General features: G+C 42.9%; 1 protein-coding gene across 1 annotated transcript in view; it reads left to right on the top strand.

Annotated features, from left to right (window-relative positions):
- Positions 1–349: 349 nt before the first annotated feature.
- The window catches only part of NUDT3 (nudix hydrolase 3), a 36,339-nt gene continuing 19,469 nt past the window's right edge, over positions 350–17,219 (top strand). Inside the window, exon 1 of the mRNA XM_007440258.4 lies at positions 350–958. Within this exon, the coding sequence (XP_007440320.1) occupies positions 860–958 (99 nt within the window). The 5' untranslated portion in view covers positions 350–859. The remainder of the gene's footprint in view (positions 959–17,219) is intronic.

Below are 17,219 nucleotides of genomic sequence, written 5' to 3'. Positions count from 1 at the left end.
TCCTTTGATAGTAACTGCAAATGCGCCATTCTCATTTTTTCTTGCCACCCCAGAGGAGACACCCTTTATTCAGCCTATCTGAAGCCGCCTTTACCCCTCCCTCCTCTTTATCGAAGATTGCAACAAGACTTCTTTCTCTTTACGCTTTTGGCGTTCCGCTGCTCCTCACAAGATGGGCATTGTTTCTTCCGCGGTACGCGATTTGCGCAGCCCCGCGATTAAGTCTGCGGACCTGGGCAAAACGCTACGCCAGATGTCTTGCTTACTATGGTTTTCGCGTACGGCGATAGCGTAAGAGTGCGACGGCAGCGGAGCACATATGGTAGCCCTCCCCCGTGTTCCCGACACTCTGACTTAGTGCGGCGGGGCTCAAGCCTCGCGTTGGGAAACGCTCTGCAACGGGTGTCCGGAGCGGAAAGGGGCGAGTGATTCCCAATCCTCGGTTACGCTGCTTGCGTAGTAGGCTCTGAAGAAGAAATCCTGGGCAGCGCTTTTCTCCACCCGCTGCCTCTGCGCCGTTGACGTAGTATGCCCCAAGATGGCGCCGCGGTCGTCGTCGTTGGCGGCGGTGGCCGAAACGCTGGCAGAAGCTGCGGTGCCAGTACTGGAAGAGCAGAGAGAGGGAACAAGGCGGCGGGTGGACGGCGGCAGCATTTGTAGCGAGTAGCGGTGCAGAGGGGGCTTCCCCTCCCTCTCGGCCGTTGTGTGAGGAGGCAGAGACTTTCTGGGATAGCGGGTCCCCCGCCCCCTTCAGGCAGGGAGACCCTAACCTACCCGCGTGCGGAGCCGACACCCTTTTCTCGGCTCATCTCGCTGCTGCCTCCCTGGTGGGCCTTCCCACCCCTTTCCCCGAGCGGAGATGATGAAGCTCAAGTCCAACCAGACTCGAACCTACGACGGGGACGGATACAAGAAACGGGCGGCTTGCCTCTGCTTCCGCAACGAGAGCGAGGAAGAGGTCGGTGAGCCGCGTATAGGCTAGGCTAGGTTGGAAAGGGAGAGCCGGAGGGGAGAAGTGGCGAGGGGGCTGCCGAAGGGGGGTGGGGTGGAGAAGAGGCGGGGAACGCCGGTGTCGGGCAGGAACGGGACACCCGACATGAGAGAGGGGAGGTGTGACGAATTGGAGGGCTCTGAAGGGGGGGAAATGGGGGGCGGAGACGCTGGGTGGTACTCGCCGAAAGACGGAGGATGGGGAGAGGGGCGGAGCTTGTGAGGGTGGCTGCTCCCGAAGAATTAGTTGGCTGAGCAGGAAGCGAGTGTAAGAATGGTCCCCCGGTACCCTTTCGCCCGAGCTTACTAGCAGTTCCCTTCCTCGTCCGGCGCTTACAGATGCATGCTGCAGTTAGTAAGAGAGCGTGACGGACGGAGTTCCTGAGTGGCTAATACTACGAGAACACGCGGCTGTTACTAGGTGAGAAGTGACTCACAACAGTCCTTGGCGCTCTCCCCTTTGTGAATCGTTTGTGAGAGGTGCAGATACTTTTGGGCGAAACAGCACTCTGTGTAAAAGACCGTACTCCTCCCCTCCCTTCTCACCGAGGGAACGTGCGCACTGTGGACAGTACTGATCTCCTACAGTACAGTAAGATACTGTGTTAATGCTAAATACTGTAATGGCTTTGAAAGGCTTTCTTAGGAGTCATGACGTCTTACACATCACTTCTCAGAAATGTCACATGTCTGCCCAGGAGAAATAAGAGAGGAATTGCATTTATCGGGGAATTATAATTGCATTTTTCTTTAGTACCAATAAGTTACGCAGTATGATTCTTTATATGTTGATACAGTAAGCCATATATGTTTCAGTACAGCTTTCTACCAAATGTGTTTGCATATGAAAGGGGGTGATGCATAGAAAATACTGGCATTAGAAGTTGCTAAAGAGGAGAGGGAGTTATTTGTTACTGTAATTGTTAAATTTTGTTAAAACTGTGGTTGTTACACATATGCCACAAGTAGACTGCAGGATGGCAAAGACTGCTTGAGTGAGGAGCAGGAATACATTTTTCTTTTAAAATTATGTGAAACATCAAATGAATTGATTCCATCATATACACATTTTATAGTAAAATTGTGCTTGCTTATAGCTGTTAAAAATCAGAAATAGCAACCAGCAAAACAATATTTTATGGAGTAAGAGTAAGGTTTTTATTATGAGAATAACAGGAAAGAGCAAATAATATGTCTTGGTTTTTAGAACCTTTTAAATAAACTCTCTTCAGTGTAGGAATATTTTTGAAAGTATACAGTGGGGCAAAAAAGTATTTAGTCAGCCACCAATTGTGCAAGTTCTCCCACTTAAAAAGATGAGAGAGGCCTGTAATTTTCATCATAGGTATACCTCAACTATGAGAGACAAAATGGGGGAAAAATCCAGAAAATCACATTGTCTGATTTTTAAAGAATTTATTTGCAAATCATGGTGGAAAATAAGTATTTGGTCACCTACAAACAAGCAAGATGTCTGGCTCTCACAGACTTGTAACTACTTCTTTAAGAGGCTCCTCTGTCCTCCACTCGTTACCTGTAGTAATGGCACCTGTTTGACCTTGTTATCAGTATAAAAGACACCTGTCCACAACCTCAAACAGTCACACTCCAAACTCCACTATGGCCAAGACCAAAGAGCTGTTGAAGGACACAAGAAACAAAATTGTAGACCTGCACCAGGCTGAGAAGACTGAATCTGCAATAGGCAAGCAGCTTGGTGTGAAGAAATCAACTGTGGGAGCAATAATTAGAAAATGGAAGTCATACAAGACCACTGATAATCTCCCTTGATCTGGGGCTCCATGTAAGATCTCACCCTGTGGGGTCAAAATGATCACAAGAATGGTGAGCAAAAATCCCAGAACCACATGGGGGGACCTAGTGAATGACCTGCAGAGAGCTGGGATCAAAGTAACAAAGGCTACCATCAGTAACACACTATGCTGCCAGGGACTCAAATCCTGCAGTGCCAGATGTGTCCCCCTGCTTAAGCCAGTACATGTCTGGGCCTGTCTGAAGTTTGCTAGAGAGCATTTGGATGATCCAGAAGAGGATTGGGAGAATGTCATATGGTCAGATGAAACCAAAGTAGAACGTTTTGGTCTAAACTCAACTTGTGGTGTTTGGAGGAGAGAGAATGCTGAGTTGCATCCAAAGAACACCATACCTACTGTGAAGCATGGGGGTGGAAACATCATGCTTTGGGGCTGTTTTTCTGCAAAGGGACCAGGACGACTGATCTGTGTAAAGGAAAGAATGTATGGGGCCATGTATTGTGAGATTTTGAGTGAACACCTCCTTCCATCAGCAAGGGCATTGAAGATGAAACGTGGCTTTCAGAATGACAATGATCCCAAACACACTGCCCGGGCAACGAAGGAGTGGCTTTGTAAGAAGCATTTCAAGGTCCTGGAGTGGCCTAGCCAGTCTCCAGATCTCAACCCCATGGAAAACCTTTGGAGGGAGTTGAAAGTCCGTGTTGCCCAGCGACAGCCCCAAAACATCACTGCTCTAGAGGAGATCTGCATGGAGGAATGGGCCAAAATACCAGCAACAGTGTGTGAAAACCTTGTGAAGACTTACAGAAAACGTTTGACCTCTGTCATTGCCAACAAAGGATATATAACAAAGTATTGAGATGAACTTTTGATATTGACCAAATACTTATTTTCCACCATGATTTGCAAATAAATTCTTTAAAAATCAGACAATGTGATTTTCTGGATTTTCCCCCCCATTTTGTCTCTCATAGTTGAGGTATACCTATGATGAAAATTACAGGCCTCTCTCATCTTTTTAAGTGGGAGAACTTGCACAATTGGTGGCTGACTAAATACTTTTTTGCCCCACTGTAGTTAAGAAAGTCGGTGTATATTCATGCATACTAATGGAAAAGAGTCTGTCTTCCCAAAGGAAAAAAGCCTGAATAAAAGAAGGAAGATATAAAAAGATATCGTACAATGTGAAATTTAGCACAGGTCTGCTGCCTCCACAGTCAGTTGAGCATATTACATAAAATGGCAAGAAAGAAACTTAGTTCTGGATTTATAATAAGAAACCAGGACAAAAAAAGACTTTGTCAGAAATTGCCAATCAATGGATTTGAGAGGAACATGACTTGATTATCTTGACCCATTTTCTTTATGCTCATGGAAAGGAATACATCTATACATTTAATTAGTACTTGTATAGAATTCAACATGTTGCAGTATTTTGGAGTGTAATATTTAACCAAAAAAATCTGTTCCTGATAAGAATGTGATTGGAAAAGTGATACTATTTCATTATAAAGTAATATGTAGCATTTATAATATATTTTAACTAGTATGTTAGTTTGTAAAGCACTATATCTCATTAATCTATAGAATAACTTTCTAAAGTAGGTCAAATATTGTTGTGCCTGCATTGCACTTTGGGATATGAGAATGAGAGAGGACCTTGGCTTTGGCCATGTAATAGTTTTATAGTAGAGGTGAGAATAAAACTAACATCTTCCTAGAAGTTCTGTGTAAAGAGTGTAGCTCTATGGCTTCTCATTCATATATTGCACCATTTGTATAAGTAAAGGTATGTTGTGTTGAGAAACGTTAGAGTAGAAAATGCAGTAGTCTCTTGAAGGTTTCTGGGCAACCTGTAGCAGCTCAGATTGGGTCAATAGGCCAAAGTCAGAAGCTTAAAGTTGATTGTACACCTGTAGGCCGGCACTGCAAAACAGTGGAAAAGAAAGCAGTTTTCTGTACCTGCAAGTTGATAGCACATGGAATAAGGTTCCTGGACCCTTAATAGGTTACATGGTGCAAGTGTATTTTTTTTTTTTTTTAGATTACTGTTGTCTAAGTTCATTATCATATTTACAACTGGAAGAAAGAGGAACAAAATTATTAGGTAGAGAATGAAGTGGAAAATAGTGTTTGGCATGAAGAAGCACTTAATAGTGCTTCATATTATGCTTATGCTTGATATTTATTGCACTTAATAATGTTCTATTTTAAAAGTTCTTGAACTGTTGTGTCACACACAAATAATTTATTATAATCAAATAATCATGTTATGATCTAGGACAGCTTCTAAGATGTATAGAAGCTAAAAATCACAGCATTAATTTTTAAAAAAAGTTTTAATGTGTCTTTTTAAATGCCACTGTTAACTAGGAATGGATTATACTGTTTCTTCACCATAGTATACATTAAACTACAAACTGGTATAATGATAGACAAACACCAGTAGAAATATAATAATACAGGAAAAGATAGCTCTAATACAATCAGATAAATAAATAGAAAAGAAATAACTTTGCACCAACAGAAAAATAAATCCATAAAATCAGTTAATTCCAAAAGCTTTTGATGCTATAGTTTGTGGGAAGGATACTTGTAATGTTGCCATCTCTACAAGAAAGCCCTACTCCTACTGGGCATCTGTTGCATTTCAGTTGGCATGAGTACATAGTGCATACTGAATGCTGTGCATGGGCAAGCATTTACAAAAATAAATGGTCTAAAGTGTTGTGTGGTAACTGAGCAGAGAAACACATGTAACTGGACAAATCTGGCACTTTAAAAATAAGGGTCAGTTAATGTATCAATTAATTTTAGTTGATAGACTTTTCCTTTTTGCCTACAAATCAGTTTTTTTTAAAAAAATTCTTGCAAATGAATATGATAATAAATTTGAGTTTTTTTCTCTTTAAAGTGAAGTCCCTTGATGATCTCTCCTAGTAGTTTTATGTAGATGTTGAATAACATTGGAAACCCAGAGCAGATTTAACATTCTGCTAAGTGAATCAGTATGTGACACTAAATCGCTTATAGCTTAGCATAATAAATAACCTTCCTCAACAATAAAAAAGCAGCCAACAGTTATAAATTTACAAATCCCACCATTATTTTAAAAAAAAATCACTATTAGAATCATTTAATGAAGGGCCAGAGAGAACAGAGTGGTCTCCAGGGCTTATAGTAAAGTAACCTGATGATCCCTTAAAGAAAACTTTTTCCAAAGGTAGAACCACTGTGGAGAAGAGTCCTCTACCTTGTTACAATTAACAGCTTTAGAGGTGAGCAACAGAGAATGCACAATGTAATATCATTCTTATACCAAGGCAAGTTCAGGGTTTCCTCATAATGTATGATCCCTGAACAATTGGAGGCTTGATGGACTGCCTTTGCTGTACAGAACTGATTGAACACTGAACTTGTTGGGGAAAAACCTACTGTATGTGCTTTAAATGCAGAGTATCTTGTGCTTACTAATAGGCAAGCTTTCTGAGGAGGCACATTAGTTTTGGTATGCTCTGTCCCTTGAAATTGGTGAAGTAATGTGCCAACTATTGTACCTGTTAGGTACCTGTTGAAGACCTATCTCTTTATCCAGGCCTTCTTTGTATGAATGATTTTGGATGGTTTTGGTTTGTTTTTGCCTTTGTTTTTCCCCTCATTTTTATTCTCTCTGAACACATGCTTGCATTTGTATTATAAAATAATTACAGTGTTGGAAATGGTATAAAATATATTTAATCATGCACATATTTTGCAGTAGGTGTACAATCATCTGATTTTGTACAAAATAATGCCTTTCAGTAGTAAATAATGAAACTACAGATGAGCTTTTGGAATATTGAAGTTTCTGGATCTATTTCATTATTTAAAAATATGGTAGTGAAGATAATGTGTTCTGAGATTCTTTCAGACTCCTTAATAATACCTCTCTGGATCACGTAACTGAGAAGAAAGATGGAGATGGCTCAGAATGGAGGAGTTGAGCCACTGCCCAAATACCTGTCCCATAAGGTTGCATTGGAGAATTTTTTTTTCTAGAATCATTTTTTTCCCAAGCCCCCAGCTGGATCAAACCCATTTTCAGACTTAGTCTATCTTTTGCTGGCTAGTTTGTCTGCACCAAATTTGATTCTGTTTGTCTTCCACAATAAAAACAATGTTAATTTTGGTAATTTTTGTACCATACAATATTCTCATAACATAAAACTAAGATTTTCATCCCTTGCACTGTTTTTGAACTGGTCCTTGCCAGTGAATTTACAAAAGTCATTGTTCAATAAATGTTACTATCCTTACTAACTACATATATAGAGTAACAGTTGTAGCATATGAAAAAATCTGAAAGGAGACCTAAATGATGATGCTTAAACGATGATTGACTTGTTAGGCTTAGTTAGCCAGGAGAAGACAATTCTGCAAGTGAAAAGTATTCTGTTTTAAGCTCTCAGGTTGGAGATGGTTGTTCTGTCTCCTTTCAGCAGCCGTGGGCTTCTCTAAGTGGCTGTTTGAGCAGGTGAAAATACAGTGGGGCAAAAAAGTATTTAGTCAGCCACCAATTGTGCAAGTTCTCCCACTTAAAAAGATGAGAGAGGCCTGTAATTTTCATCATAGGTATACCTCAACTATGAGAGACAAAATGGGGGGGGGGATCCAGAAAATCACATTGTCTGATTTTTAAAGAATTTATTTGCAAATCATGGTGGAAAATAAGTATTTGGTCAATATCAAAAGTTCATCTCAATACTTTGTTATATATCCTTTGTTGGCAATGACAGAGGTCAAACGTTTTCTGTAAGTCTTCACAAGGTTTTCACACACTGTTGCTGGTATTTTGGCCCATTCCTCCATGCAGATCTCCTCTAGAGCAGTGATGTTTTGGGGCTGTCGCTGGGCAACACGGACTTTCAACTCCCTCCAAAGGTTTTCCATGGGGTTGAGATCTGGAGACTGGCTAGGCCACTCCAGGACCTTGAAATGCTTCTTACAAAGCCACTCCTTCGTTGCCCGGGCAGTGTGTTTGGGATCATTGTCATTCTGAAAGCCACGTTTCATCTTCAATGCCCTTGCTGATGGAAGGAGGTGTTCACTCAAAATCTCACAATACATGGCCCCATACATTCTTTCCTTTACACAGATCAGTCGTCCTGGTCCCTTTGCAGAAAAACAGCCCCAAAGCATGATGTTTCCACCCCCATGCTTCACAGTAGGTATGGTGTTCTTTGGATGCAACTCAGCATTCTCTCTCCTCCAAACACCACAAGTTGAGTTTAGACCAAAACGTTCTACTTTGGTTTCATCTGACCATATGACATTCTCCCAATCCTCTTCTGGATCATCCAAATGCTCTCTAGCAAACTTCAGACAGGCCCAGACATGTACTGGCTTAAGCAGGGGGACACATCTGGCACTGCAGGATTTGAGTCCCTGGCAGCATAGTGTGTTACTGATGGTAGCCTTTGTTACTTTGATCCCAGCTCTCTGCAGGTCATTCACTAGGTCCCCCCATGTGGTTCTGGGATTTTTGCTCACCATTCTTGTGATCATTTTGACTCCACAGGGTGAGATCTTACATGGAGCCCCAGATCAAGGGAGATTATCAGTGGTCTTGTATGACTTCCATTTTCTAATTATTGCTCCCACAGTTGATTTCTTCACACCAAGCTGCTTGCCTATTGCAGATTCAGTCTTCTCAGCCTGGTGCAGGTCTACAATTTTGTTTCTGGTGTCCTTCAACAGCTCTTTGGTCTTGGCCATAGTGGAGTTTGGAGCGTGACTGTTAGAGGTTGTGGACAGGTGTCTTTTATACTGATAACAAGGTCAAACAGGTGCCATTACTACAGGTAACGAGTGGAGGACAGAAGAGCCTCTTAAAGAAGTAGTTACAGGTCTGTGAGAGCCAGACATCTTGCTTGTTTGTAGGTGACCAAATACTTATTTTCCACCATGATTTGCAAATAAATTCTTTAAAAATCAGACAATGTGATTATCTGGATTTTTTTTCTCATTTTGTCTCTCATAGTTGAGGTATACCTATGATGAAAATTACAGGCCTCTCATCTTTTTAAGTGGGAGAACTTGCACAATTGGTGGCTGACTAAATACTTTTTTGCCCCACTGTATAGATAATTCACTGTTAAAGAATAGAGGAACAGTATAAAAAAATATTATATTTCCAGCTAGAAATTTCAGTTGTTAAGAAATGAAAATTACATGAACTATTGAAGTCAAGGCAAGATCTGGAAGATCAAGAAAATTTTCTGCTAGAACTGGCCCCGTACTGATCAGATCTGCAAAACATAAACCACAAATCAATGCAAAGGATCTGCTGAAAAGTTTAGCTGATACTGGACTATCTCCAGGTCACAGTACAGATTTGCTTATACAGTAGTGGTGTGCATGAGAGATTTGTCAGAAGGAAAACTTTTCTGCAATCTCATCACAGAAGTCATTGTCTAAACTATGCAAAACAAACCCTGTATAAACCTGGAATGAAGTGCTTTGGACTGATGAAACTAAAGTTCAGTTGTTTGGCAACAACCACAAAGGGTAGATTTGGAGGGAAAAAGTGAAGCATTTAACAACTTGCCAACAGCTTGTTATGTGGCTTTATTATGGGGTTTGCGTGGCAACTGGTGGCACAAGAAGTACTGTGCATAATGGATTTGGCTAAAAATATATATTTTAAAAGCTAATGAATGAAGTGAGTGAAAACATTATGATCCAAAACATATCTCCAAATCAACCATGAAATATTTATTGGAAAGAAAGAAAAAAGTTTTAGAATGGATTTCACATTTCTCAGAATTGAATATTATTGAAAATCCACTGGGTAAGAGCTTCTGTTCACTTAAAAGTTCATTGGAACATTTGACCAAGGATGCCTAAATTTTGGCATGCAACTGTGTATGTGTCAGATATCTGTGTGCTTGATTTTTAAAGTAACTTACAAAAATAATATCTTAATTCTTAGATTTTGGCCCTGGGTAGAGTTAGAAGATAATTACATTACGTAAAAAAGTTATGGAAATCCAGGTAGTCCCCAGTTTAAGAACGAGTTCTGTTCCCAAGGTCTGTCCTCAAGTTGAATTTGTACGTAATCCAGAGCAGTAGTATTGTATAATACTATATGTTTTGTTATTGTGAGCCACCCAGAGGCACCCATTGGGGGAGATGGGCGGCGTACAAGTTTAATAATAAATAAATAAATAAATGTAGTATTATATAATTAACTTGAACCATTGTGTATTTAACTTGAATCTTTGTGTATTTAATTTGAATTTTGCTACAGAAGGTTAAGACCCATTCTTAACTATGGGTCATCTGTAACCCGGGCATTCTTAACCTGGGGACTCCCTGTATTTTATTTTATTATCAAATGTTAAGAGTTTTAGGAGTTGTGAGCCTAGGGACTTTTCTATAGAATGCCTTCTTCCCATTAAAGACTACAGGATTTCTGAGAAGAAAATAACAATTGGAACATCTTGCTTTGCAATGAATTCCACTGCTTAACTATCGCTTGAGGGTGAATACTGTGACAACCCACAATCCAGTGCTTCCTCCCCTTTGGTAAAATGGTCTCCCTTTCTTACTTTGCCTACAAAGAACTACAGGTAGCCCTCGACTTACGACCACGATTGGGATTGGAATTTCCATCACTAAGTGATGCGGTCATTAGGTGAAACATCATGTGACCACAGTGCTTAACAGTGGCAGTTCCAGTAGTCCCAGTTGTGGTCATTAGGCCAAGACAGTCCTGTTGTTAGGCCAGGACTTCACACCTCTCCTGCCCTGCCATGCTCACCTTTGCTTCAGTTCCCCCAACCCACCTATCTCCCCCCATCTCTGCCCTTTTGGCTGCCCGGCACTCTGCCGCCTTCCCCTGCCACCACCCCAAATAGTGCCTCCCACACAGCCTCCACCTTCACTCAGGGACCTGCTGCCTGCTCTCCTGCCTCACCTGGCAACAGAGTGCCGTGCTTCGCCATCCTGCTGCCTCCTCCCCGGCTGGGCATGGCAACCTCCCTTTGGCAGATGAGGCTCCACCCCTCTGCCGCGTTCATTACGTGCATCCCAGGGCTGCACCCTTGCCCAGCACCTGGATCCTGAGGGAGCAGCAGGAGGAAGTAGATAGGAAAGTTAGCTGCGGGCAGCGGGAGGGCAGCAGGGGTAGGCGGCAGAGTGCTGGGCAGCTAAAAGCTCAGAGATGGAAGGGAAGATAGGCAGGTGGGGGGAGTTGAAGTTCCCCGAGCATGCTGCCAAGAGCCCCAGTTTTGATCATGTGACCGTGGGGGATTTGCAACAGCTGTAACTTCAGGAACCAGTTGTAAGTCCATTTTTTTAGCACCATCATAACTTCGAACAGTTGCTGAACAAATGGTCTAAGTCAGGGACTACCTGTACTTGCAAAGTAGTGTTAAACTTTCTCATTTCCATTCTTAATTCTGTTCCTGACAGTTGTATTTCATAGTATCTGAATTTGAACTTGCCAGCAGATTTCACAGAAAGGAAACAAAAAGAGTAGTTACAGAGTTGTTCATTAGATTAAAATGTGTAGTGGAAAGCTTCCTGAATAAATTGAATTCATTTTCTTCTCTCATGATAGGTAAAACTATTAGGAATGCAACAGATTATAGGTAGTCCTCGACTTACATCCACAATTGGGGCTGGAGTTTCCATCACTAAGCAACATGGTCATAAAGCGAGACATCACGTGACCGCATTGCTTAGCGATGGCAATCCTGGCACACCCCGTTGCAGTCATTAAATGAATTTCCACCAGTCATTAGCTGAGGACTACCCCAGTCCAAGCCATTCTGGGCTTGGTCCCTCCTAGCCCTGAGCCTCAGTAAGGTAAGGGACTACCTCCAACTCCCCCCACCCACCTATCTCCCTCCCATCTCTGCCCTTTTGGCTGCCCTGCACCCTGCCTTGTGGGGCGACAAGCAGCCCCAGCTTGCCATGCCCCAGGGAGTTGCAGTCGCCCAAGCCCAGTCCCAGCTGTGGTCGCCCTTGCCATCCTGCACTCTGAAACCTCTGCCACCCTGCACTCCGCCGTCGCAGCTGACCTTTGCTGTCTTCTTGCTCCCTCTGCTGCTGAGGCGTGCCTGGCCGGGCTGGGATGACTCTGCACCATGCTGCTGGGTGGCGAGGGTGACTGCAGCTGGGACTGGGCTGGGATGACTGCGGCTTTTTGCCGCGCAGCTGGCTGGGCTTTGTTCTGCGCTGCATGTGCTTTTTGCAGCCCCAGAGCTGTGGCGTGCCAGAAAGCCCCTTTGCGCGAAGCCCAGCCCCAGCCCAGGAGTGTGGTACAAAGGGGCTTTTTGGCATGCTGCAGCTCTGGGGCTGCAAAAATCAGTTGCAGTGTAGTACAAAGCCCAGCCCCAGCTCAGCAGTGTGGCGCAGAGCCACAGTTACCCCAGTCCCAGTCACAATTGCCCTCACCACTCTGCACTCTGAGGCCTCTGCCGCCCTGCGTTCTGCCGTCCCAGTTGACCTTTGCCGTCTTCTTGCTCCTACTGTTGACAAGGCGTGCCTGGCCTGGCTCTTTGCGAGGCAGCTGCTGGCCATGTGTGGCCATCTTCCCCAGGTCTCGCGAGTGTGTGACCCGGGGAAGAAAATCTCATGTGGCCAGGAACTGCTTTGCGAAGGGATAGGCCAGGCATACCTCTTCAGCAGCAGGAGCAAGAAGATGGGGAAGGTCATTTGGAGTGGAGGAGTGCAGGGTGGCAGGGGGCCAGAAGGGCATAGATGGGGTTTCGTGTTCTGGCTTCAACGAAGGGAGAGAACACCCATGCAAATTGGCAGGCAAAGTGCAGGTGTGAAGCAGGTGCTTGGAGGCAAGGCTTACTGAGGTGCTGGGCAGGAAGACACAAACACTGCAGAAGGAGTCGGGTGTTTAGGAGCAATGTGTTTGCAGCAAGGCTTGTAAAAATGTCAGGAAGGCTTGTCTGGAGAGATGGCAGCAGATGGGCAGGGGGAGGCAACAGAAGAGTTGGGGAAGCAGGAGGGAGAGTGCGTATGTGCATGCCAGCTTACTAGAGGCTTGAGGAGAAGGCGTAATCCAAGTCAGTCTGTAGTCACATACCACACAATAGCTTGAAAAGTATTGAGGAATGAGCTTGGTCAGGAACACACCAAGGTCTAAACAAAACAGGAGTCAAGAGCAGGAATTTACAGAGCACAAAGCCAGATGCCAAAGTTGCTTCTAGCAACAGAAGGCAGTCTCTGCACGGTTTAAATTCTACCCCCGCCAAGCGTGCACAGCTTTCCCTGCTCAGCAGTTGCCAGTAATGAGGCACTGGGCCTGCTTTCAGAGCCAGCATCTTGCTGCTTACTTGTGAGGCGCTTACTTTGATGGGGTGCAGGATTTTCTAGCCAGGGGGGTTTATCCTTCTTGGCACCCGTGTTGGCTAAAGAAGGATCGGTGCTGGCTGAGGAGGGACCTGAGAGAATATCAGTGTTGGATTCAGTGGCTGTTGAATCAGTAGGCACAGCACTTGGTGGGACCTGATCGGCCCATATCTTGGAGCCTGGCTCTGAGGCCATGACATGGGTGGGGGAGATAGGCAGGTGGGGGGAGTTGAAGTGCCTCTGCAGTTGTGTGTGTGGGCTGCCAAGCACCTGAATTTTGATCACGTGACTGCAGGGGGACTGCAGCAGCTGTAACTTTGAGGATCAGTTGTAAGTCCCTTCCTTCAGTGCCACCGTAACTTCGAACAGTCACTGAACCAAATGGTCGTAAGTTGAGAACTACCTGTATTTTCACCTCTTAGCCAAGAAAGAGACTTCTGTGTTATTTTAGTAAGTAGAACCTTAGAGCTATGAACCTTATTTCTGTTATACTATGCCATATGCTGCTGGGCTTTTATAGAGGTTTTAAACCATATTTTCTCCCTGCCATTTGATCCTTTTGTTGACAGATCATGACAGTGCACTTAGTCTTAAGATATAAATCTTGGTTGTGCTCTCATAAAGTCATTTGAGCAGTTTAATCAGGTTATATAAATAATAGGAGAAAACTCTCTCTTTTATCTGAAAAGTTTGAAAAAGTTCTGTCTGAATCTTTTTAGTATAGTCCAATCACCCAGAACATGATCTCTGTGAAATTATGTTAAATATTTTAGTTTAAACATTTAGCTTTAATTTAAAAGTACACTTGATACACCCATTTAAGTCTTTCCAGTCCAAATCAGTGGGACATAATTCTGAATTTTTTACCTGACCTTTTCTGAATAACTACTTAATTAGAATAGTGATTTCAGGATTTAATTGTTGAATAGCTTGATAATGAACATGCAAAATGTTCCATTGATTGCATGTGTCCAGAGCATAATCCAGTGCATTTCTAAATATTGGAAAAACAATGGAAATTGGATTGTTCTCAAAAATTCTTAAGATTCTTTTTCTGTTCTTCAAAAGTTGAAAAAGTTACAGTTAAATTATTGGGGGAAAAGGAAACAGTTTCAGAAAGTTTAATTTTGATGTCACTTAATAGCTGATCAGATGGGGAGGAGAACCCTGGATAACTGAACATTGCATTGCTCATTTGAATGTCTGTTTTTATATTTTAAAGATTTATGTCATCTAACTTCAGCTTTTATTAAGCAAATCTTTTAATTAATTTCTTCGTAACTGATTTCTTTTTCTTTCATTCTTCCTTTCCTGAGAAATCCTGTAGGGCCCTTTTAAGGCCTATCTTCCTATCTTCCTTTTTTCTTTTTACTTTAATTTAAACATAAATCAGAAGAGGCAAGGAATTTGGCAGGTACAAGTACAGGCCCTGGAGTATTAGAGCACCTCTTTTTCTTTGTACTCCACACTTGTTAAGATCTTCTGAACAAGTTTGTCTGCAATTGACATGAGCTTATCTGATAGTGACTCAGGACTATGCCTTGAGTGTTGCTGTTATAGTTCTTGGAATTTATTCCTTGCAGAGTTGCATCTAAGTTTTATTATCTTTCAAAATGACCCTTAAAACATATTTCTTGACCAGCTGTTCAATCATTGATATTGTTAATTTTACTTGTTTCGTTTGTTTTTATTGATTCTTTTTAATGTCTTGATTGTAAATTAGTTTTGTACAGTGAAACACTGAGAGACTTTAGTAATTGGTGATATACCAAATTACTGTACAGAATGAATGAATGAATGAATGAATGAATGAATGAATGAATGAATGAATGAATGAATGAAAATTGTAAACTACAGTTGCTTAGATATCCCAATCCTGTTTAGGTCTGTATAAAATGGATACCACTTTAGCTAAATTTGGTAGATAATATAGTGAACATAACTGTTATCTTGTTTGGTCAGGTCAAAAACCGTTCAGTATGACATCTTCAGTAGTAATCATCCTGATGTCTGTGGGTGGAGGGCTGATAAATATAGAGCACAAATGTGATAGATTTTCTCCATATCTGATATTCGGTGTATTTTTGAACATATACATTCCATGTTGTTTATGATAATAATAATTTGGTACTGCTGAGAAATTATTTTTTGCCTCTTTAACGATTATTCAGCAGCCATTCCATCAGGATATAAGTACAGGAGAAGAAAAACAGAGCCATTGTCAATTTTCCAAGGCAGTTTTGTTAAAATTTACCTTAAGCTCAACTATCACTCAGCAGCCATTTTTCCACCTGCACCCCCCCCCAGAAGTGGGAGATGGGGTGTTGTGATGGAAGGCATGAGCAGGGAAGGTTCTGGAATGGAGCTTCAAGGTTGCCAGGAGGGGGGAGAGACATTCCAGGGGAAGCACCTCCTCAGTCCCCAGACAGAGTGTGGGAAAGCCAAGAGAATGAGACTGGCCCCTCCCTAGAGCCTCATGTTTATAGTTACTGTTGTTGTGGTGTAGATTTAGTCTATTAGGTGTAAGTTAATACAGGAGCTAAACTGTTCTGGACTGTCTCGCTGTTGTTCTTACCTGACAGGTGGATATTGTTTTTCCACAGGGTCCCATTAACTGGGACTGGAATTCCTGTCACTGAGCAATGCAGTTGTAAAGTGTGATGTCATGTGACTGCATCGCTTAGCGGCAGCAATCCTTGCAGTCTCCATTACCATTGTTAAGTGAGGATAGTGGGTCATTAAGTGAGGACCTCACATGACTGAGACTTGCAAACTTGCTACTTCCTGCTGGCTTCCCCATTCCTACAAAGTTAATGGGGAAGCCGGCAGGAAGTCGCAATCCCAGGCGGCTTGCAGGCAGGCAAGTGGGCAGGTGAGTACTATGGAGTGAGGCAGGCACAGCATGAGTGTGTGCATGCTAGGGAGGGTTGCTACAGCGGGGCACAAGTGCATACATGCTAGGGAGGGGGGGCTGGGGAGGGGGTCCTGTGGCAGGGTGCAAGTGTGCAGGCTGGGGAGGGGATGCTGCAGTGGGACATGAGTGCATGGCAGCTGGAGAGAGGGTGCTGGTGAAGGCACATATGGCTGGGTGGGGGAGGGGGTGCTGTGGCCTGAGTGCATGCTATGGAATACAAGATCCCTGGGAGCTCTTTGGGAGAAAAAGTGGCAGGAGCAACTTGCAACCTTCCCTGCTGGCTTCCTCATTGACTTTGCTTGTGGGAAGCCAGCAGGAAATGACAATCACGTGACTGCAGGATGCCATAACTGTCATAAGTGCGAGCCTGTTGCCAAGCGCCCATATCACGATCATGTAACCGCGGTGGTGCTGGGACGGCTGGAACTTCAAGGACTAGTCATAAGTACCACTCATTCAGCACTCTCATAACTTTGAATGGTTGCTGAACGGTGGTTGTTAACCAAGGACTACCTGTATAAGGGTAGTATAAACAAGCCACCTTCAGGTTCTACTGATTAGAGGGTTCTGCTTCCTTCCTAGATTGAGAACTGATTTGATTGCACCAAATCTTGCAAAATTGCATCATCTTCTGGGCAGATATATAAAGTAGAAAGCTGTTTAAAAGTCTTCTGGAGGCATCCCTTTGTGGCGAACCAAGAGCATAGGCCCATATGTATTGGAAAAGAGCATCTTAAGTAAGATTTAAGGATAAATATGTGGGTCTGTGTTCACTTAGAGGGTGACAGTAGATATGGGAGGGAGACAGGAAGGAAGGGGAATTACCTTTCTGCTTTCATATAGTATTCCAAGCTTTTAGGTAGGTAATTTGGTTTTGGCTTAACATGTTCTGTGAAATCAGCCATTGTGGTTTGTAAAGTATGATAGTGTTAAGTATGAAACAGACGGGTTTATCCTTGTTTCACATGTATTGACTCTGGGGTAAAAAAACATGCCACAAAGTGAATTGAATTAAAAATAAAAGTGATGAAATGATTTGTGATGAAACTGAACTGAACGAATGTAGAAGACAGTATTTTAGAAGTTGTATGGGATTGATACTGAGATACTGAAAAGTGTAATTAAAATGAATGCTATAAATGTTAATACCAAGGGGAAAAATGATGGAAAAGGAAGTTGTAAATGCT

Source organism: Python bivittatus, unplaced genomic scaffold, assembly GCF_059951505.1.
Source record: "Python bivittatus isolate LINGU-HERP-01145 unplaced genomic scaffold, Pbiv_v1 ctg000700_np1212, whole genome shotgun sequence".
In the NCBI taxonomy this organism is placed as follows: domain Eukaryota; kingdom Metazoa; phylum Chordata; class Lepidosauria; order Squamata; family Pythonidae; genus Python; species Python bivittatus.
The sequence above is the reverse complement of the archived record's forward strand: the minus strand, read 5'-3'. Positions and strand labels throughout refer to the sequence as shown.